This window comes from Trifolium pratense, linkage group LG6, assembly GCF_020283565.1.
Source record: "Trifolium pratense cultivar HEN17-A07 linkage group LG6, ARS_RC_1.1, whole genome shotgun sequence".
NCBI lineage: Eukaryota > Viridiplantae > Streptophyta > Magnoliopsida > Fabales > Fabaceae > Trifolium > Trifolium pratense.
Genome location: NC_060064.1, coordinates 11,820,195 through 11,844,602, shown reverse-complemented (window position 1 = coordinate 11,844,602; position 24,408 = coordinate 11,820,195). Strand labels below are relative to the sequence as shown.

At 33.6% G+C, this 24,408-nt stretch overlaps 2 protein-coding genes and 1 long non-coding RNA gene across 3 annotated transcripts; 1 reads left to right on the top strand and 2 right to left on the bottom strand.

The window, feature by feature from the left end:
• Positions 1–4,963: 4,963 nt before the first annotated feature.
• On the top strand, positions 4,964–7,021 carry LOC123891734. Its single transcript, XM_045941632.1, has one exon. It carries the CDS (start codon positions 4,964–4,966, stop codon positions 7,019–7,021), a length of 2,058 nt encoding a protein of 685 aa, XP_045797588.1.
• An 8,344-nt stretch (positions 7,022–15,365) lies between these two features.
• Positions 15,366–16,377, bottom strand: LOC123890105. Its single transcript, XM_045939649.1, has 2 exons — positions 16,220–16,377; positions 15,366–16,064 (listed from the first exon to the last, which is right to left on the bottom strand). Exons 1-2 carry the CDS (start codon positions 16,358–16,360, stop codon positions 15,723–15,725), a joined length of 483 nt encoding a protein of 160 aa, XP_045795605.1. The 5' UTR covers positions 16,361–16,377; the 3' UTR covers positions 15,366–15,722.
• Positions 16,378–17,919: 1,542 nt separating this feature from the next.
• Positions 17,920–20,315, bottom strand: LOC123890104. The gene is made up of 4 exons (XR_006802715.1): positions 20,212–20,315; positions 19,849–20,061; positions 18,458–18,696; positions 17,920–18,121 (listed from the first exon to the last, which is right to left on the bottom strand). It is a non-coding gene; the product is annotated as an uncharacterized LOC123890104 (long non-coding RNA).
• Between the last annotated feature and the right edge of the window lie 4,093 nt (positions 20,316–24,408).

Genomic DNA, 24,408 nt, shown 5'->3' with positions numbered 1-24,408 from the left:
CAATGGGGTAGATAAGCACATCTTCAAACTAATCAAGCAATGTGTCTCAGCAAAGGAAGCTTGGAAGATTCTTGAAACTGTTCATGAAGGTACTCCTCAGGTAAAAATGTCTAAATTACAGATTCTTACTACTCAGTTTGAAAATTTACGTATGAAGGAGGAGGAAACAATTCAAGATTTTCATATGACTATTCTAGACTATGATAATCAATTTGATGCTTTGGGGGAGAAAATTCCCGAAGAAAAGTTAGTAAGAAAAATGCTTAGATCACTTCCAAAGAAATTTGATATGAAAGTCACAGCTATAGAAGAAGCCAAAAACATATCTCAGATGAAGCTGGATGAACTGGTTGGATCACTCCAAACTTATGAAAGTGTTGCAAATGGAAGAAGTGAAAAGAAAAATAAGAGCATTGCTTTCTCATCCAAAAATAATGAAGAAGAACTGGAGGATGAAGAAGAATCTAATGAGAGTATCTCTGAGGCCATGGTGTTATTGGGAAAACAATTCAACAAAGTTCTGAAACGAATGGATAAAAGACCCAGATCTAATCTCAAAAACAATGCTCCAGGCACTATGCGCAGCAATGAAAATCAAGGGAAACCAAAAGGTGATGAAAAATCAAACTTAAACAGAAACATTCGATGTCATGAATGTGAAGGATATGGTCACATCAGACCTGAGTGTCCAACATATCAGAAGAGAGCAAAGAAAGGGCTAACTGTCAGTTGGTCTGAGGATGATGACTCAGAAGATGATACAGCATCTGTAACTGCTAAACACATCTCAGTCCTGACAGGTATTGTTACATCCGATACAGAATCTGATGATGGAGAGGTAACCTATGAAGAGCTTGCTGCATCCTACAAGGAACTTTGTCTTAAAAGTGAAGAAATCTGTAGGGTTATTGAGAAACAAAAGGTAACCATCAATGAGTTAAAAGCAGAAAAATCCGAGAATATCTCAAAAATGGAGGAACTTCAAAAGAAGGTAAATTTTCTGTCCTCTGATCTTGAGATCTGCAGGGTTATTGAGAAACAAAAGGTAACCATCAATGAGTTAAAAGCAGAAAAATTTGAGAATATCTCAAAGATGGAGGAACTTCAAAAGAAGGTAAATTATCTATCCGCTGATCTTGAAGAAGCTAAGGAAGTCATTGAAAAACTAAATACTGACATTTGGCGGCTGAGAAAATTCTCTGACATGTTGTATAAAGATGATGAGCATCTTGACAAACTTCATAAGGCTGATGGACAACTGGAGGAAATCTTAGAGAAAAATGTTCGAAAGCCTAGAAATATTGGGCTTAGCTATGAGAATGTCAACAAATTCAAAAATTACAGTCCTGACCTCATGTACATGGAGCCTAAAGAAACTCAAAAGCAAAGGATGCCTCATCAGAAGCCGCAGCATCATCAGCAGCATCCAATGTCAAGAAATAGAAGAAAGCACCATGCTTGGAGATGTCATTATTGTGGTAGAAAAGGGCACATAAGACCTTACTGCTACAAACTATATGGGTACCCTAACAGACGTCCTCAGCACAAACCTGTTTCCACAACTGCCCCTACTCAACAAGAATGGAAACCTAAAGGTGAAAATGAGAAGAAAAGTGATACAACTCAGCCTGAGGAAGAGATTACTGCTCTGATTGCTCACACATCACTTAGAGCTTCATCAAGGGAAGACTGGTACTTCGATAGTGGGTGTTCAAGACACATGACTGGAATAAGTAAACTTCTTGTCGGTATAAAGTCTTATTCAACCAGCTTTGTTACCTTTGGTGATGGTGCTAAAGGAGAAATTGTTGGGATAGGGGAGCTCAGAAGCAATAGCTTGCCTAAACTAAACAATGTGCTGTTAGTAAAAGGATTGACTGCAAATTTGATAAGTATTAGTCAACTATGCGACCAAGGAATGAAAGTAAACTTCACCAAATCTGAATGTCTAGTTACAAATAACGAAGGTGAGATTTTGATGAAAGGTGTCAGATCAAAAGACAACTGCTATCTATGGGTTCCCCAAGAAGAAGCAAATATGTCAACATGCTTAATCACTAAAGAAGATGAAGTAAAACTATGGCACCAAAAGCTTGGTCATCTTAATCTAAGGAGCATGAAGAAAGCAATATCTAAAGAAGCCATCAGAGGACTGCCAAATCTCAAAATTGAAGAAGGTAGCATATGTGGAGATTGTCAGATTGGAAAGCAAACCAAGATGCCACACCCAAAGCTGCAGCATCTTACCACTACCAGAGTTCTTGAATTGCTACACATGGACTTGATGGGACCCATGCAAACTGAAAGCTTGGGAGGAAAAAGGTACGCATATGTTGTTGTTGATGACTTTTCTAGATACACCTGGATAAATTTTATTAGAAAGAAATCAGAAACCTTTGATGTGTTCAAAGATCTATGTATTCAACTTCAAAGGGAGAAAAACAATGTGGTATTAAGGATCAGAAGTGATCATGGTAAGGAGTTTGAGAACTCCAGTTTTTCTGACTTCTGTGCCTCTGAAGGCATCATACATGAATTCTCATCTCCCATTACACCACAACAAAATGGTGTAGTAGAAAGGAAAAATAGAACTATACAAGAGTCTGCAAGGGTAATGTTACATGCAAAGAAGCTTTCACATGGTTTTTGGGCAGAAGCTATGAATACTGCCTGCTATATTCATAATCGTGTCACCCTGAGATCCGGAACAACAACTACTCTGTACGAATTATGGAAGGAGAGGAAACCTACTGTTAAGCACTTCCATGTGTTTGGTAGTAAATGCTACATCTTGTCTGATAGAGAACCAAGAACCAAAATGGATCCCAAAAGTGATGAGGGCATATTCTTGGGATACTCAACAAATAGTAGAGCCTACAGAGTATATAATAATAGAACCAAAACCATGATGGAGTCTATAAATGTGGTAATAGATGACACCTCAAGTGAAACTGCTGACGATGATGCAGAAGATGCTACAGCATCTATAACAGGTGATGTAGATTGTGAGGCTACTAATGAATCAATGAATGATCCAGAAGTTACTGCATCTGAACAAATCTCTGCTACTCCAAAGAAAGGACCTTCTACTCGTACTCAAAAGAATCATCCTACAGACCTGATTATTGGCAATCCCAATCAAGGAATTACTACTAGAAGGACACTTGACTTAGTTTCTAATGCTTGTTTTGTGTCTAAATTTGAGCCAAAGAATGTGAAGGAAGCTCTGACTGATGAGTTCTGGATAAATGCTATGCAAGAAGAGCTAAATCAGTTCAAGAGGAATGAAGTTTGGGACTTGGTTCCTAGACCTGAAAATGCAAATGTAATTGGTACCAAATGGGTCTACAAGAACAAGTCTGATGAAAGTGGAACTGTGACCAGAAACAAGGCAAGGCTGGTTGCACAAGGATATTCACAAATTGAAGGGATAGACTTTGATGAGACTTTTGCTCCGGTTGCTCGTCTTGAATCCATTAGATTACTTCTAGGAGTGGCATGCATTCTAAAATTCAAGTTATTCCAAATGGATGTGAAAAGTGCATTTCTCAATGGGTACTTAAATGAAGAAGTATATGTGGAACAACCAAAGGGGTTTGTTGATCCAAGCTTTCCAAATCATGTTTACAAGTTAAAGAAAGCTCTTTATGGATTAAAACAAGCACCTCGAGCATGGTATGAAAGATTGACTGAGTTCCTTATTAGTCAAGGCTATAGGAAAGGAGGAAATGACAAGACTCTATTTGTGAAAGAAGATCAAGGCAAATTTCTAATAGCACAAATCTATGTTGATGACATTGTATTTGGAGGAATGTCTAATGAGATGGTACAGCATTTCGTGCAGCAAATGCAGTCTGAGTTTGAGATGAGTCTTGTAGGTGAACTAACCTACTTTCTTGGGCTCCAAGTAAAGCAGATGGAAGATACTATTTTTATCTCCCAAAGCAAGTATGCAAGAAATATAGTGAAAAAGTTTGGTATGGAAAGTGCTGCTCATAAAAGAACACCTGCAGCAACCCATTTAAAGCTTACCAAAGATGAAAAGGGAGTTGACGTAGATCAAAGTCTTTATAGAAGCATGATAGGGAGCTTATTATACCTTACAGCCAGCAGGCCTGATATTACTTTTGCTGTAGGAGTATGTGCTAGGTACCAAGCTGAGCCAAAGATGAGTCATCTTGCTCAAGTGAAAAGAATTCTGAAGTATGTGAATGGTACATGTGATTATGGGATCTTGTATACTCATGGTGAGAATTCCATGCTAGTAGGATATTGTGATGCTGATTGGGCAGGTTGTGCATATGATAGAAAAAGCACCTCAGGAGCTTGTTTCTTTTTAGGCAATAATCTTATATCTTGGTTCAGCAAGAAACAGAACTGTGTATCTTTATCTACAGCTGAAGCTGAGTACATAGCTGCTGGTAGTAGCTGCTCCCAGCTATTATGGATGAAACAAATGTTGCTGGAGTACAATGTGGTACAAGATGCTATGGCATTGTACTGTGACAATCTTAGTGCCATCAATATATCAAAGAATCCTATCCAACATAGCAGGACGAAGCATATTGATATTAGACACCACTTTATTAGAGACCTAGTTGAAGAAGGTACTGTAACTCTTGAGCATATTTCAACTGAAGAACAACTGGCTAATATATTTACTAAGGCTCTAGACGCAGTTCAATTTGAAAAATTGCGAGGCAAACTTGGTATTTGCCTGTTTGAAGATTTGTAGCAATTACAGCATAAAAAGCGTGCAGTTGAAGTGTTTCTCCTCACTTCATTCATTGGTGCACGCAAATCAAGGGAAGTAATCAAAAACTTCCATAACTTCTTTTCACGCGCTACAACCTTTTATTTTCTCTTTCACACTATCTCTCCCCATTCTCTCTCTCCAACAACCACTCAACTTCTCCTCTCAACCTCCATTGTTGAAAACCTTCACTCACAAATACTAACCACCATGTCAAGCTCTCAAACTCCATCTCCTTCCAAGAACGACAAAACTCTTCCGGCACAAACCACCATATCACCCTCATACGATTGTCTCCCTCAACAAATCACCGTCGCGTATCCTCTCACTACCATTTTTCCTGAGGAAACAACGAAGAGAAAGAAGATTTCAGCGAAGAAGACAACACCAAAGAAAAGTTCTAAACGAACTCAATCCACTTCGCGTGCGACATCTGCTTCGAAACAAACGGGTAAGAAATCGAAATCCACTCCTAAAGCTGTTCATACAATGCGTGAATTGTATCTTGATAATCCTGCTACTGCAAATGTTGATGTGAATGTTGAAGCATCTGATTCTAGTAAGAAGAATTTAAGTTTGGAATTGGATTTAACTGAAACCCTAGGATTAGAAAAACCTAGGTCTGCTGAGAAATTGGGGGAAACCTCCTTGGAAAACCCTGATGTTGTTGTTGATAATATTGGCGCTAACTCTAAGGCCAATCTTGTGTCTGAGATGACAGTTGATGAAAATACAGGTTCTGGGCTAGATGCTGCAAATGATGCTACAGCATCTGCAGCACATATTGATATTAGTACTTCTGTAGTCCCTGAGTCACCAAACTCTCCTGTGGCTCCTGTTCATGAAAAAGGGACTGAAACCACCATCCCTGCTGATGTCATTACCCAGGATAAGGGTAAAACTGCAAGTATGCCTGATACAAGTGAGGCAAATGAAATTGATGTTGAAAGTCTTCAATACAAGAGTACTCCTAGGGCTGGTATATCTAGGAGGCTAAGAAGTAATGCAGGAAAGGATATAGCCACTCCTTCTGAAGCCACCAAAACTAAAATTGGACCTAAGAAACGGTGGAGCAAGGTAACTGTACCCTCTGAAAGTAAGAAGAAGATTGAGAAGAGAAAAATTGTCTCCTCTAGTGACTCTGATTATGAGGAAGATCAAGATGCTGGAGCATCTCCTGAAGCATCCCCTGCAGCATCTTCTCAGAGGTCTGCCAAGAGAAAAAGGATGGCCCCTACTGTCCCATCTGTACCTATTGACAATGTGTCTTTCCATTGTGTTGAATATGTTGACAGGTGGAAGTTTGTAGTCAAAAGAAGAATGGCCATTGAGAGGAACCTAACTGAAGAATTTTTGAAATGTCAAGACATTGTGAAATTGTTAGAGGAAGCAGGACTGCTGAAAACTGTATCTGAGTTGGGTAAATGCTATGATAAGTTGACTAGAGAATTCTTGGTAAACATCCCAGCTGACTGTGATGATCCTTTAAGCCCTGAATACTTAAAGGTGTATGTAAGAGGCAAATGTGTTGATTTCTCACCAGTTGTCATCAACGAATATCTGGGAAGAAGTACTGCTCCTGCAGCTGAATTAGAGACATCTATGAATGAGATATGCAGGACCATCACTGGTGACAAAGTGAGAGCATGGCCAAGGGCTGGCAAACTTTCTGCTGCTAAATTAACCACAAAATATGCTCTGCTGAACAAAATTGGTGCAGCCAACTGGGTCCCCACTACACACTCCAACAGTGTAGCTACAGGTTTGGCCAAATTTATCTATGCCATAGGCACTGGTACTGTTTTTGATTATGGCACTCATATTTTTAATGCAACAATTCTTCATGGCTCTTCCACTGCTGTAAAAATGCCAATAGCCTTTCCCACTCTGATCTGTGGTATTATCTTGTCTCAACATCCTGACATCTGCACTAACTCTGATGTGCCTGTCTCTAGACCCTCAGCCTTAACCATGGATTTTAGACTATTGGAAGGGAAACATGCTGCAGTCATTGCTGTAGCATCTTTGAAGACACCAGCTGTTGGTATGACCAAGAGACAAATGATTGCTAATCTCAGGGAGGTTAGTAATATGCTAAGTGAGAAGAAGGAGCTGGTAGATGGTGTAATCCAAGCCTTGGAGCTTGAGCAGTCACAGGCAAATGAGGATGGAGTTGGTCCTTCCCATGGTGTTTCTCATGATGATGATCTTGCAGGTGGTGACACTGTAGAAGAGGAGATGGCTTCTGATGAAAGTCCCTCAATATGATCTGTTTCCTTCTGTAACTTTTTCTTATCTTGGATGTTATTTTTTGAAGGCTTAGGCCTCATGGTTTGTAATCTGTACTATGTGATCCTCTATGATCTGACTCTCTGTGACTTTTAGCTACTTGGTATTCTATGGTTCTTTGTTATGCTCCTGTTCTGTGGTACTGACTTTATTTGTCAGAATTTATGGCTAAAAAGGGGGAGTAAAAAATGTGAAATGTGCATGATGTGATGAACAATGCTATAGCATCTAGTATAGCATGTTTTATGTGATATGCATAATTTGAGGGGGAGTGAAAGTTGTTTATGCATATATTGAGGGGGAGTAGGTAGAATTTATTTTTCTACTACTTTTAATATGCATGCTTATATAGGAATTTATTTTTCCTATTCTCTGTGGCGTTGCTTAAATTTTAAGGAGTCTATTTCTCCGATCTTGAATCCACTATGTGAGAGTTTATTTCTCTCTGTCTGTACTTTGAGGCTAAGATGTGTTATGTTCCGCTGTTGCATGCCTCTGATGCTTACGTGCTAGCTATCTATTCATCTGATGAATTCTTTTACTTTCTTTCCTAGTTGTGTGCGTATGTTGACTCGAAGGAAAGTTCAAATAGCTTAGCATCGTTCTACTTTCTTTCCTAGTTGTGTGCTTATGTTGACTCGAAGGAAAGATTAGACTGTATCTCTCTATGCACTGGCCTAAGGTTGTTTTAGCCAAAATTTGCCAAAGGGGGAGATTGTTGGTGTTTTGATTGGCTACATTTTGCAAAAGCCAACCAGCCAGATGCTGAACTGAGATGCTGTAGCATTATAGTACAGCATCCTGAAGCTCTGTTTTTCGTGCAGAATTTTTATTTCAAATCTGAGCCAAGATTTGCTTCAATTATATATTCAGGCACGTGCGTTTAGGCAAGACGAGACTTACTCAGCAAGTTTTATTGAAGTCGGTCAAAGGAAAGTTATTTAAAACAAAAATATAATTATATTATATTTTTGCGTTTTTTTTTTGTTTGGAACAACAGGAATTATATTTCTGAAAATAATATAGGGTTGGCCGCAATTCTCACAGCTGTACAAGTCTGAAGACCTAACTTGGACATCAAGACAATTGAAGACTATAAATATGTGAAGCCTCAAGGCTATTGAACTTGCGATTTCTAAACCTTGTATTTCATAAAGCGTGCGTTTTAAGGTTTAGTGTGTGTGTCTTTTGTGAGCCTTTCTTGTATCGTTTTGATGCAAGTTTAGGACTGTGTTTGTGTTGTTTATTGTAAGCTGCTCCTAAGCTTTTAAGCACGGAGTTAGTTTGTGTGATTCACTCATAAGCTTTTAAGCAAGAGTGTGGTCTAGTTTCTAGGAGAGTGTCTCCATCCTTATCGTTATTATTGACAGCAACATAGTGCGTGTTGTTAGAGGGAATTTGGGACGGGGTCTCATTATCTAAGAGGTTCTTAGGTAGGATTGCACGGGTAGTGTCTAGGTGATAAGTCAAGTACCGGGTGTTGGTCGAGGGCTTTGAACTAGAGCTATTATAGTGGATTCATTCCTGGATTGGTATCCCCCAGAGTAGGTGACGTTGCACTGAACTGGGTTAACAATTTCCTGTCTTATTTATTGTTCTGCAATTTATTTATTTATTTACTGTGTTCTGCGACTGTCGTGCTGCAACGTGTGCTATAGCATCTTGTGCAGCATTGTGTTCACTGCGTGCCAGATTTCAAATGGATTCACCAATCTTCATGTTCAATATTTCAAATTCTTTTCTCAGTTCCTGTAATTGTGCTCTCTTAACTTTGGTTGAACCCTGATACTTTTGACGCATAGAGTCTCATATCTCCTTGGCTGAGCCTCGCGTAAGAATGGTTTCAAGAATTGATCTATCAATTGCTTGAAACAAGTAATTTTTGGCCTTCAAATCTTTCAATTTGCTTTCATTCGCAGCTTGAATTTGATCTTGTGTTGCTCCTGCAGAAGCCATAATTACTCCATCTTCTATGAGACTCCAATACTCCTTGGATCTCAACAAGTTTTCCATAAGCATGGATCAGTTTTAAAAAAATGATTTTCTTTTGAAAAAATTTAGAGACTCTTTTTTAGAGATTTTAGATAAAAAAACCCTAAAGCTAATTTCTGTTTGTTTGCTATCATAAATTTATTTATTTTTTAAATGTGAAGCTCTTACATTTAGATTCCTTAGTTTTTTTTAAAACATAAATTAATTTTAGAAAAGCTATTAGGATTAACTTTTCATTTTGGGGTTAAAAATGATTTTCTACAAAAATCTATAACAAACACTATTAAAATGATAAAAATAGCTATTAGGTTTAACATGTCTAGATATCCGCCCTGATACTCCCACATAGCACCGCATGCAATCCCACCTAACAAGCCATCAACACTTCCATGTAGGGCTAGATATGTTTAATCTCAGGATCCGTATAAGTTGGACCAATACATCTATTGGTCCATTTTGGACTCATCAATTTTTAACCATAGATTTAGTAGGATTTACAGATTTTATGGTAGTGTATCCACACATAATTACTCTCTCCTCTTCCATTTCTCTCTCATCTTTATGCTCTCTCATCTTCATCATCAACAACACAAATCCTATGAATATCAACTATCTATAACATTGCCGATTCAGAAAAAAAGAAAAGAAAAAAATTGTTTCACTGGAAATCAAACAAGCTTTTAAACTCAAAGAATTTCTCTCATCAATTAACATTCAATACTAGAATTCTGTCAACAACAAAAAAAACATTACTAGAAGGATTTTATTTTTTAAAAAATAACTTAACCATTAGTATTTCACATTAAGGAAGAATCTCTTAACACAGCAACTTATTAACAAATTACTAAAAAAATATTTTTTTTTGTGATTCCTTAATCCTTATGTTGGTTTAAGTTGAATGATGTTTGAATTTCTATGGTCATACTGCAAGTGAATTATTGATGTTACTGGAAAGAGATGAGATGAGAGAGAATAGATAAGAGAGAGAAAAATATTTTGATATAGATAACGCATCATAAGATCCATGAGTCTACTTAATCTAACGTTTCTCATCATTTGTCCAACATGCACCAATACATGAATTGGCTCATGCTAAACGGATCCTTAATCTCAAGCCATCAACACAAATGGACTCAAACCGTTACAAAAAAGGAAAAAACAAAACTACAAGCGAAAAGAAAAGTGTTCTACAATATTTTTCACTTTTGGCAACGCCTCATAAGTGTAGCTAAAAGCATGAAAACTATCATACATTGAGTATACGGGCGTTGCCTATAGACAACAATTTTTTTACTTTCGGCCCAGGGTAAAACAGCTCTAATCTTAATACATTATTACTTAGACTGTAATTTGTACTTCCACCAAGTCCAAAATGATATAACAAAAGCCACAATCAAAAGCCCTGACACTGTACAAGTACAACATGGTTTTCGATTGCTTATTGTCACTTGTGATTCATTCATTTGAAATCTCACGACTTCAATATTCCTCTCTATTATATTCATCTCCAATTGATTGATTTTAGCTTCCGCAACCCTATCCATCTGAATTTTCATGACTTCCATTTCTCTTTCATAATGATTAATAATCGCAGTTTCTTGTAGCTGAACCATTCTAGCTTGCAACACAATGAATTCATCCTCCCACATGAAGTTGTTACAATGTGGCATGTTTTTCTACAACATCATCGGCAAAAAATTAATAATACATACATTGTTTAATATCTCTTCTTTCCATTTGTTCAGGGTTGATTGGTCCACATATATCTGAGTGAACTAGTTCCAATTTAATACTAGCTCTCCATGAGCTTTACTTTGGTACAGTTTGCTTATGTTGTTTGCCTTTCATACAGTTTGAGCATATTTCATTAGGTTCCTTCAATTATGGTAAGCCAGTGACCATTTCCTTTTGAGGTAACACATTCATTCCTTTGAAACTTAGGTGGCCATATCTCTGGTGCCATAGAGTAGCATCATTTTCTTTTGAAATTTTCATGCAGTGAGGGACTATAACTAGTGCTTTAATCACAAACATCCTATTCAAGGACATATGTGTGGCCATAATCAAATCTTTCTCTTCATGAAAGACTTTGCAGGTGTTATTTTTGAAGATGACAATTAGATTTTTCTGTTGGAATTGGCTCATACTTAATAGAATGTTCTTTAAACTAGGTAAATAATACATTTGTAAGAACTTGAGTAAAACCTTCAATGTGTAATTTCAAGTTACCTTTTCCTTCAACTGCCATCTTTGAGTCATCATCCAATTTTACTGAATCTTTGAAGGTGTCATCATATTCAAATAGCCGATTCTTATTTCCAACCACGTGATTGCTGCAACCTGAATCCAAAAACCATAATTCATTTTTTGTATCAGACTCTTGAGGATCTTTGGATTTTGTTTCTTGAGCCATAGACAAAATTTCTTCTTCATCAAACTGAGCATAATTTGCATTGTCTTCTTCCCAACTAGGACAATTAGCTTGAAAGTGACCTAGCTTGTGACACTTAAAGCATTCAACAGAGTCTTTATTGAATTTTGTACCTCTCCCACTACGTCCCCTGCTTCTGCCACGACCTCTTCCATATGAATTCTCTCCTCTACCACCATATCATCTTCCACCATTAAAGACTTTGAGAATTTGTTCTTGTTCATCCTTTTGATCTTCATTCTTTGTTCTTGAACAAGTAAGCTGCTCTGCAATTGATCAACTGTCATTGTTGTTGTATCATTTGACTCCTCAATAGAGCAAACCACATAATTGAATCTTGATGTTAAAGAATGTAAGATGTTTTCAACTATTGTGCTCTGAGTAATATTTTCACCACATAATTTGCATTGTCTTCTTCATCAAACCTTAGTTTTTTTTAAAACATAAATTAATTTTAGAAAAGCTATTAGGATTAACTTTTCATTTTGGGGTTACAAATGATTTTCTACAAAAATCTATAACAAACACTATTAAAATGATAAAAATAGCTATTAGGTTTAACTTGTCTAGATATCCGCCCTGATACTCCCACATAACACCGCATGCAATCCCACCTAACAAGCCATCAACACTTCCATGTAGGGCTAGATATGTTTAATCTCAGGATCCGTATAAGTTGGACCAATACATCTATTGGTCCATTTTGGACTCATCAATTTTTAACCATAAATTTAGTAGGATTTACAGATTTTATGGTAATGTATCCACACACAATTACTCTCTCCTCTTCCATTTCTCTCTCATCTTTATGCTCTCTCATCTTCATCATCAACAACACAAATCCTATGAATATCAACTATCTATAACATTGCCGATTCAGAAAAAAAGAAAAGAAAAAAATTGTTTCACTGGAAATCAAACAAGCTTTTAAACTCAAAGAATTTCTCTCATCAATTAACATTCAATACTAGAATTCTGTCAACAACAAAAAAAACATTACTAGAAGGATTTTATTTTTTAAAAAATAACTTAACCATTAGTATTTCACATTAAGGAAGAATCTCTTAACACAGCAACTTATTAACAAATTACTAAAAAAATATTTTTTTTGTGATTCCTTAATCCTTATGTTGGTTTAAGTTGAATGATGTTTGAATTTCTATGGTCATACTGCAAGTGAATTATTGATGTTACTGGAAAGAGATGAGATGAGAGAGAATAGATAAGAGAGAGAAAAATATTTTGATATAGATAACGCATCATAAGATCCATGAGTCTACTTAATCTAACGTTTCTCATCATTTGTCCAACATGCACCAATACATGAATTGGCTCATGCTAAACGGATCCTTAATCTCAAGCCATCAACACAAATGGACTCAAACCGTTACAAAAAAGGAAAAAACAAAACTACAAGCGAAAAGAAAAGTGTTCTACAATATTTTTCACTTTTGGCAACGCCTCATAAGTGTAGCTAAAAGCATGAAAACTATCATACATTGAGTATACGGGCGTTGCCTATAGACAACAATTTTTTTACTTTCGGCCCAGGGTAAAACAGCTCTAATCTTAATACATTATTACTTAGACTGTAATTTGTACTTCCACCAAGTCCAAAATGATATAACAAAAGCCACAATCAAAAGCCCTGACACTGTACAAGTACAACATGGTTTTCGATTGCTTATCGTCACTTGTGATTCATTCATTTGAAATCTCACGACTTCAATATTCCTCTCTATTATATTCATCTCCAATTGATTGATTTTAGCTTCCGCAACCCTATCCATCTGAATTTTCATGACTTCCATTTCTCTTTCATAATGATTAATAATCGCAGTTTCTTGTAGCTGAACCATTCTAGCTTGCAACACAATGAATTCATCCTCCCACATGAAGTTGTTACAATGTGGCATGTTTTTCTACAACATCATCGGCAAAAAATTAATAATACATACATTGTTTAATATCTCTTCTTTCCATTTGTTCAGGGTTGATTGGTCCACATATATCTGAGTGAACTAGTTCCAATTTAATACTAGCTCTCCATGAGCTTTACTTTGGTACAGTTTGCTTATGTTGTTTGCCTTTCATACAGTTTGAGCATATTTCATTAGGTTCCTTCAATTATGGTAAGCCAGTGACCATTTCCTTTTGAGGTAACACATTCATTCCTTTGAAACTTAGGTGGCCATATCTCTGGTGCCATAGAGTAGCATCATTTTTTTTTGAAATTTTCATGCAGTGAGGGACTATAACTAGTGCTTTAATCACAAACATCCTATTCAAGGACATATGTGTGGCCATAATCAAGTCTTTCTCTTCATGAAAGACTTTGCAGGTGTTATTTTTGAAGATGACAATTAGATTTTTCTGTTGTAATTGGCTCATACTTAATAGAATGTTCTTTAAACTAGGTAAATAATACATTTGTAAGAACTTGAGTAAAACCTTCAATGTGTAATTTCAAGTTACCTTTTCCTTCAACTGCCATCTTTGAGTCATCATCCAATTTTACTGAATCTTTGAAGGTGTCATCATATTCAAATAGCCGATTCTTATTTCCAACCACGTGATTGCTGCAACCTGAATCCAAAAACCATAATTCATTTTTTGTATCAGACTCTTGAGGATCTTTGGATTTTGTTTCTTGAGCCATAGACAAAATTTCTTCTTCATCAAACTGAGCATAATTTGCATTGTCTTCTTCCCAACTAGGACAATTAGCTTGAAAGTGACCTAGCTTGTGACACTTAAAGCATTCAACAGAGTCTTTATTGAATTTTGTACCTCTCCCACTACGTCCCCTGCTTCTGCCACGACCTCTTCCATATGAATTCTCTCCTCTACCACCATATCATCTTCCACCATTAAAGACTTTGAGAATTTGTTCTTGTTCATCCTTTTGATCTTCATTCTTTGTTCTTGAACAAGTAAGCTGCTCTGCAATTGATCAACTGTCATTGTTGTTGTATCATTTGACTCCTCAATAGAGCAAACCACATAATTGAATCTTGATGTTAAAGAATGTAAGATGTTTTCAACTATTGTGCTCTGAGTAATATTTTCACCACATAATTTGCATTGTCTTCTTCATCAAACCTTAGTTTTTTTTAAAACATAAATTAATTTTAGAAAAGCTATTAGGATTAACTTTTCATTTTGGGGTTACAAATGATTTTCTACAAAAATCTATAACAAACACTATTAAAATGATAAAAATAGCTATTAGGTTTAACTTGTCTAGATATCCGCCCTGATACTCCCACATAACACCGCATGCAATCCCACCTAACAAGCCATCAACACTTCCATGTAGGGCTAGATATGTTTAATCTCAGGATCCGTATAAGTTGGACCAATACATCTATTGGTCCATTTTGGACTCATCAATTTTTAACCATAAATTTAGTAGGATTTACAGATTTTATGGTAATGTATCCACACACAATTACTCTCTCCTCTTCCATTTCTCTCTCATCTTTATGCTCTCTCATCTTCATCATCAACAACACAAATCCTATGAATATCAACTATCTATAACATTGCCGATTCAGAAAAAAAGAAAAGAAAAAAATTGTTTCACTGGAAATCAAACAAGCTTTTAAATTCAAAGAATTTCTCTCATCAATTAACATTCAATACTAGAATTCTGTCAACAACAAAAAAAACATTACTAGAAGGATTTTATTTTTTAAAAAATAACTTAACCATTAGTATTTCACATTAAGGAAGAATCTCTTAACACAGCAACTTATTAACAAATTACTAAAAAAATATTTTTTTTGTGATTCCTTAATCCTTATGTTGGTTTAAGTTGAATGATGTTTGAATTTCTATGGTCATACTGCAAGTGAATTATTGATGTTACTGGAAAGAGATGAGATGAGAGAGAATAGATACGAGAGAGAAAAATATTTTGATATAGATAACGCATCATAAGATCCATGAGTCTACTTAATCTAACGTTTCTCATCATTTGTCCAACATGCACCAATACATGAATTGGCTCATGCTAAACGGATCCTTAATCTCAAGCCATCAACACAAATGGACTCAAACCGTTACAAAAAAGGAAAAAACAAAACTACAAGCGAAGAGAAAAGTGTTCTACAATATTTTTCACTTTTGGCAACGCCTCATAAGTGTAGCTAAAAGCATGAAAACTGTCATACATTGAGTATACGGGCGTTGCCTATAGACAACAATTTTTTTACTTTTGGCCCAGGGTAAAACAGCTCTAATCTTAATACATTATTACTTAGACTGTAATTTGTACTTCCACCAAGTCCAAAATGATATAACAAAAGCCACAATCAAAAGCCCTGACACTGTACAAGTACAACATGGTTTTCGATTGCTTCTCGTCACTTGTGATTCATACATTTGAAATCTCACGACTTCAATATCCCGCTCTATTATATTCATCTCCAATTGATTGGTTTTAGCTTCCGCAACCCTATCCATCTGAATTTTCATGACTTCCATTTCTCTTTCATAATGATTAATAATCGCAGTTTCTTGTAGCTGAACCATTCTAGCTTGCAACACAATGAATTCATCCTCCCACATGAAGTAGTTACAATGTGGCATGTTTTTCTACAACATCATCGGCAAAAAATTAATAATACATACATTGTTTAATAATCAACTTAAAATATTACCGTAAAATAAATCAACCTAAAATATTAAATGAAAATGAGTTCAAAATATGAAATAAAACTAGGGTTTTTAAAATATAGTTGCTGATTTACCTCATTAAGATATGGACACCCAAAGAAACGTCTATTAGGGTTGTTAGTTGTCCCTGATATGTATATAACACACATTTTGTTACAATTGCATGTAGGAGCAGCATAAATTTCATGGGTTGAAGCACTCCCACTTGAAGTCATTTTTCTTAGTAAGTTTTTTGTGAAGAAATATCACATATAAATAGAGAGACTAACTTTAGCCTGCTTTTTTTTATTGTTAATATTGGATGATAATTGAGTGCTATAATAAGAAGTTAAACAATATTAATAGTAGAATAATAATAGATGATCGGTCCAATACAAAGCTCACTAGAATTAATATTTACAATTCAACTTTTCTATAATAAAAACAAGGGTATCGATAAACAAAGTAACAAACCATGTATGTTCAACTTCCTTTACATAGCGTAAAGGATCAAACGGCCTTTCAAAACTCAAGAAACCTTTTTTTTTTACTAAAGACTCGAGAAACTTAAGAATTCTGTTAAACTAGCATAATACCCGTGCTATCGCACGGGTCGTAACGTTACGCGTATATTTTTTAAGTTACACTTTGCTAAGTCAACTTTTAAAAAGTAATAAGAGTATATATTCATTAATAGATAAAGTAATATGATTAATTAAAATATGGTTAACATTACTTGAAAAATGTTTTTAAAGTTAAATTTATTTAATCAATTATATACATAATTTGTCCCATGTATGATTTATTTAGTATATATGATAGTTATTTTGAGATTGTTATGAGTTTCATGAATCAGTAGCATAATTTGCCTCATGTATGATTTATTTAATATATATGATTATTATTTTGATATTGTTATGAGTTATATGAATCAGTAGCTTAATTTGTCCCATGGATGATTTATTTATTATATATGATTGTTATTTTGATATTGTTATGAGTTATATGAATCAGTAACATATTTCGTCTCATGTAAGATTTATTTAGTATATATATATGATAGTTATTTTGAGATTGTTATGAGCTCATTAATCAGTAACATAATTTGTCTCATGTATGATTTATTTAATATATGTGATTGTTATTTTGATATTGTTATGAGTTATATGAATCAGTAGTATAATTTGTCTCATGTATGATTTATTTAGTATATAAGATAGTTATTTTGAGATTGTTATGAGTTTCATGAATTAGTAGCATAATTTGTCTCATGTATGATTTATTTAGTATATATGATAATTATTTTGAGGTTGTTATCAGTATATATGATATTATGAAATTTTTAAAATTTTTATAAAAAACAATAATACAATATTATAATTTTTATCATGTGTTAGAATATTTTGTCCAAATACCCATTATATATTATTTCTGTCTTTGCAATATATTAGAAATACAATAATACAATATTCATACTTTAGTATAGATAGCTAGCCTTAGCATATGCATGAACATGTGGATGTGGAGTGTATCCATGAATTCATGTCCCTTCCATTTTACTATAGTATAAAGGATATTTTCTTTATAGTTTAAATAAAAATTTAATTGAATCATACAATGTTACTACATTTAAAATGAAAAATACTCATATATTACCATATACCTTCGTCCCATATAAAATAACCAATTTGCATTAATTTTAAGGGACCTGTGTTATCGCACGAGTTGTAACGTTATGCCTATATTCATATAAATTACACTTTATTAATAAAAATTTAAAAAAATTGTTGTTCGAAGTTAGATTTATTTAATCAGTATGAGTACTATGAATTAATAGCATATTTGTCCCATATATGATTTATTTAATGTAAATGTTAGCTATTTTGAAACTGTTATCAATTACATGAATGAATAGTATAATTTGTCTAAAAATTGATTATGAAAAAATTGGAGATACTTGTTCCCTGATCTTGGGTGTGGCTTCATCTTCTCATCTCCTGTCATACATAACAATATTAGAGACAAAAAAGAAAGAAAACAAATTTAATTTTTTTAGTAGTTTATAGATATGTATGTAGATCAATATAGAGAATAAAATTGATATTTTATATTTTTTGGCATTATTTATACTTTGAGTTTGAAAAAACCAAAATATATAAACAAAACGAAGAAATAAAAATAAACTAAAAGACTTAAATTAAATAAATAATTAAACGGGTAAGGGGAGTGCAAACTGAAAACAGGGGATGCAAGTATAGCAAAACGTAGGCCCAAACCAAAAGGCTGGGGCACAGTAGCGTAAAAAAATAAAAAGTGCCAGGATTCAAACTGACCGTCAGATTGATCAGATGATCCTGATCTGAACAGGGAAAGAAAGATATATGTGTCTGATGAAGATAAGCGGTGATGATGGAAAGCTTACGGTGCGCAGCCGTGGACACTTGCACATTGGATCACATTGGGTATATATACACTTTTTCTTCACAGATCCTTCATTTTCCATTTTTTTTTCTCTCTCTTACTCCCTCCTTCACTTTTTCTCAACTCTGTTTCCGGCGGCCGGTCACCGTCCCTAGAAAAATCCCATATTCAACCAGAAACACTTATTTAACCTTTTTAAACCCAAATCAAACCAAAAAAACACAAAATCAAACAAAAATCTCAAAAACCTACAAAACCCTAGATCTACTTTGTTGAATATTTTTTTTCTTTCAAAACCCAACAACAAAAAATATTTGCATCAAAACTTTGAACATACAAAATAAAAACGATTTATTTGGCGTTCTTTTTCTTTTTTTTCATCTTTGTGAAGTTCACATCGGAGCTCCGCCGTCAAAGCTCTATCACAGGTCAACTATGAACTCATTAATGGAGTTTAATACCAGATGTATGACCTTCATCATGTAATTGGATTTTTTTTCCGATCTGGGGTGTGGCTTCGTCTTCTTCTCTTTTGCCAATCTGGTATTTTTCAGTTTCCTTTTAGATTCTAGATTCTACAAAAGTTTCTGAAATAAAATATAGTTTCTTTTTGGATCTGTATATATTCTTATTCCTCTTATTTAATGTTAATTGATCTTTTTTTTTTATTTAAATTTGTTTACTTTTACTCATTTTTTTTTTTTTAATTCAGTTTGAGATAATGATATTTCTTACGCAACCTGCACATTTTAATTCTATCATTAACTCTAATTTTAATTTAATTTAAACTCTAATAATGATATTTCTTACGCAACCTGCACATTTTTTTGGGTACAAAACCTGCACCTCTACTGCAATCTACTGTGCAGTACTACCCTACATGATTAATCACATCAAAGGTATAAGATATTATATTAAATGAATATTAGTACTTCTGTATGCTCATTGTCATTGAGACCCACAAAATAAAAAAGTTTATTGCATCAGTGTAACCATTACCAATATCTCTTTCTCTTTCTACACACCCTTGATCTACTTTTTTTTATTTTTATAAATCTAATAAAATTGATAACTTTTCCATGTTTTGTATGGTTTTTTTACTCGGTATATATGATTTATTCTTTTTATTTTGTAGATTTAATTATATTTTATTCATCTTTTTTCCTCTATATATCTAAAAAGATACTAATATATATATATATATATATATATATATATATATAATTTAATTTTGATCTGAAACTAAAAGATAAAATTATGTTAATTGTACAATAAAATAATATGAATATGTTGTAAAGTATACCTGCAATATAATCAATTAGAAATGTTATCAAAATCAAATTCTTCCACTTTCTTGGTATGTGTTTTCTTTTCTCGCGATCTTCCTTGGTAGTGTTTTGTTTCCCGTGTTCATCTTTTGTTTTTATCATGAATAATTTTTGGCTCTTGGTTACTTGAATCTTTGAAAGTTGTTTGATGCAAAACCACTGTTTTCAACATCTCCCCATCTCCCTATCTTTTGACAGATCATTGTGAAAAATTAAGTTAGATTATTTTTTGTTCTCCATGTGACATATCTTGTGAATACATGGTTGGTATAACCTTTATGGATTAATACAATTATTTTGATGAAAAAGTAATATATAAAATTGTGTGTAGATTATACCTTGAAGTAGAATTTGTTCATGAATCTTGAGTAGAATTTGTTCAATCATGAAAAATCTTATACTATTCTACTTTCACGTGTTCTTGTTTGATGTTATCACTGAAATACTTCCAACTTTCCTGCAAAGAACAAATATTCATTCAAGTTTAAATTATGCAGTTGAAGTAAGAAAAATCAAGAACAAATAAAACAGATGAGAAGAGAAGTTTAAAATGAGTATGAGAAAAAATGAGTTTACCCGCGTTGTTGTTAGATGGAGATGAATATATTTTAATCTTTCTGCAAAACAAACAAAAAATCAAGTTATTATAGAATTGTAGTAAAAGATGATGAAGGAAAGAATTGTGAGAGAATGAGAAATTTAAGAGAGGTTCATTTGTTTCTAATTTATGTTGGTGAGAGAAGGTAATATAGCATTGAATTCAAAATTTGAATTCCACAATGAGAGGGAAATGTGGGTCAAAAAGTATTTTAAATTTGACATTGGGTTTTTATTAATTTTTTTGCAAAACATAAATTATATATTAAAGAAAATATACTTAATGATGAGAGAAATTAATAAAAAACCAGAAAAAGTAGAAGATATGAGAAAGTGATTGAAATTTTGAATGAGTATATAATCAAATTTCAATTACTAAAGAGGGGGAAATGTTTTTTTTAATTTGAAAAGATAGTGATAGAGATTTGTCAGTATTGGGAGAAGTGAAAGTGGGTAAAGGAAAAAGAGTGATGTGTGATGGGTAGGTCACATGTTAAATTTAAGATCAAAACTGAATTTTTTGAATTCTAACCAAATCAGTTTATTGGAACCAAATGGCTCATGGAAAGCAACTTTTTCTCTCACATAACAAAGTTTTGGCTTGGTTGGCTTGAAATATGGCTTAGTTACTTGCTCATTTAGTTCAGTTATATAAATTTTGGACACAAAATGTCCCTGTTTTGGACACATGTCATACTCTTAAGCAAGGGTATTTTTGATTTTACCAGGTACTATAGTTTTCTTATATTGTAATTGATGATACTTTATCCCTTAGTAATTATAAGTCTCCCCTTGAAATTTTTTGTTCTCTCTGTTTATTATTTTATTTTATATAATTATAATAGGGCTCTTGAGCGAAATCAGGACCTTTACTATACTAACCAAATACTTCATCACTAGATTAGTAGCTTAAAATTTTTGTTCTCTCTAAATACAAAGTCCGAATCCAAATGCTTCAAATTATAAGAAATATTAATGACCATGGACAATATTCTTTAAATAAAATTATTAGAAATTTGACTATCGACAAACTCTTTAAAAGTATAAACTCAGGGCTCTTTTTATTTTTACAATTAATACAATGACATAATTAACGTCATTTACGAATTACATCTTTATTTTCTATTTTTAAAACTCAACGATTTGATCACATTTTTTAGTGAGATTTTAAAATTGTTCAAATGTTGAAGATGATTACATATTATTTGGTTTCATTATCCTGATATTTTGTTGACTTAAGTCGTTAAAAAGTTTTCATTTTTGGAGAGGATGTTACCAAAACACGCTACATAGGAAATAGTGATCAACCAACGAGGTTGTCCACGTTGGTTAATTGTAGAAATTGTTTACAACCACCGGTTCCAAATGCTTATGTTGGAAATGCAGCATTTCCAACCGTGACGCCAACTCGTACCTTTAATGATCTTATTAGCAAACCTTTGGGAGATGTAGTTGAGGATGTTAAGAAAGCAGTTGAAAGGGTGATGGGGGAATATGTAATGTTCGCACTTAGTTACATAGATAGCGAGAATAACATGGATTTGTTGAGGTATAATTTTCACTATCCTGCAAAGAGTGTGTGTAAGGGACAATATAAGGGGAACCCAAATCTTTTTGTCGTAAGTTGGATGAATTTTTCGTATAAGGATGCAAATTTTGGATTGGGAGAACCTATTTATGGATTCAGAAGGAAATGGATTTTAGTAATTTAAAATTTGAACAAGAATAAGTAAAATAAGGTTAAAATTTAAATGTAGAATCCTTTTAATGATTAATGATTCAATTATAAATAAAACGCATCACCTCTACCACTTTATAAAAAAATTGTAGGTTAAGAATACTATTGATAATATTTTATTTTTTTGGTCTTATACTATTGATAATCAGGGGTGTCTCCGGGTTTTAGGAGACCCTGCGCAAAATATAAAAGTGGCCCGTTAATATAAAAAATTTATTTTTTTTATAAAAAAAACTGTCGATTTAAATTGCGTACAATATAAAAAAATTATTTTTATTCTTGTAAACATATAGATTATCAATATTAAACCAATTGCATCAAATCAAATGGGATAAGAAATACAAAATAATTATCTTTATATATAACGTCAAAAAGGAACCTCCTAATCTGAGTTTAAATTTTATGGAAAGATTAATTAAAATGGACTAAAACTATATTTCCGAGTATAGATAACTAATCTATTGATACTCATATGATATTATATGAACATTAACAATATATAACTATTAGTTTAGAGCCTAAAAATTAATCTATTAATATACATCTGATATTTTATAGGTATAAATAATATATAAGTAATATTATTGATAAACGAGATAAAGTACGAAAGGCACATAAGTGACAATCCATATATCAGTAATAATAGTTAACGAGATAAACTAACAAAAAAATAAAGAACAGCACACAGTTCCAATTTGAATCAAAACTAAATAACCCCCAAATTAAAAATACTCATTTTCATACTCTTTATGAAGAATTAAAAGATCAAGCATCATAAAAAACCAAACTTTAACATGAAATTGTTGACTTTCATCCCTATTGTCTATATTTATTCAATCAATCAAAGAAACAAATCAAAAATTTTCAAAAACCTAAAACATAGAAACATTATAGAAATTTGTCTCAATTCATATAAAAATTTCATCACCTGAAATTGAAAACAATTGAAAACAAGGGGTTGAGCAAGTTTCATCACCTGAAATTGAAAACAACCACCTGAAATTGAAAACAAGGGGTCGAGCAAGAAGAGAAGAAAGTGTTGAAGCTTGAAAACCATTCTATTTTGAAAACAAGGGGTCGTACGATGTGAAATTTTCGTTCCAAAGAATAAGAGAGAGGGGAGTGAAATTTTCATTTCTCATTCCTAATCTAGCCGCCGCTGTACCCAATTAGACTGCCGCCGCTTTACCACTAGAACTGCCGAGATTGACACACACCAACGGCGGTTGAATGAATGCCGCAATAAACGTCGTTGTTGAGCTGAGGGGCGGCGGTTTACTTCCTAGTGCCTCAAATGGACTGTCGCTGCCTTCAATTTTTCTTATAGTGTGAGGCCCTCAAAATTTTGAGACCCGATGCGGTCGCACACCTTGCACATGTGTGCAAGCCGCCACTGTTGATAATATTTATTGTTAGAGGAGAGTATTGAAAAAAAAATTATAGCATAACAAGGAGGCCTTGAAGAACCACTTTTATAGTAGAAGAGTGAAAACTTATAACAACCAAGATTATAAGAACCAAGAAATACAAACTTGCAATTATTCTTCTTTGCAACCATGGCATGGGGTCAAATTGTTTTGCATTTGGCGACTATAATATGTTCGTGTTTTTAATCTCAGAAACAAAGAAATGTTATCTCACTCAACTTCAGAATTAGCAGCTGCAGACACTCATATTTGCTCGCTTTTCTTCATCATAAGCTCATGCCACTCATAGATAGAAAGAAAGTGTTCCCTCAGCAGTTGTTTCTCTATGTTAAGTTTTACTTCTTCAAGTTCCTTTCTTGCTGATGCAATGTACAGCTTCTTGTATTTCAGTGTCTTATTTTCTGGTTCTCCAAAGCCTCCTTGTGAGATTTATTTATCATCATCACCTTCTTGCTTTAACTTTGATTCCTTATAGCATGTGTTTTATTTGGAAAAATAATTCTCACATTTCATCTCTCAAAATAATCCTCACATTTACTTATATTTATTTGCTTACTTTTTGAAATAATTTCGAAAAACTTAACTACATTGTACATACTAGTATCTTGTTTCTTTTAAGGAATCATATGATTCCATGAAGGGAAGAAAATTGAACCTTCATATACTATGAATTGATTTCATGAATTTCAATATGAGGAGTGCTAGCAACACACTCTTTAACAAACACACTCTAACACACTTTCTTCTAACACACTTTCTTCTATTGGTTAAAA

What these genes read in the sequence shown, in the direction of transcription:
- LOC123891734 (XM_045941632.1), top strand. Translation starts at nt 4,964, where the DNA reads ATGTCAAGCTCTCAAACTCCATCTCCTTCCAAGAACGACAAAACTCTT.
- LOC123890105 (XM_045939649.1), bottom strand. Translation starts at nt 16,360, where the DNA reads ATGACTTCAAGTGGGAGTGCTTCAACCCATGAAATTTATGCTGCTCCT. An exon ending in GGTGTCCATATCTTAATGAG is followed by an intron (nt 16,065 to 16,219) that starts GTAAATCAGCAA and finishes ATGATGTTGTAG; the next exon opens with AAAAACATGCCACATTGTAA.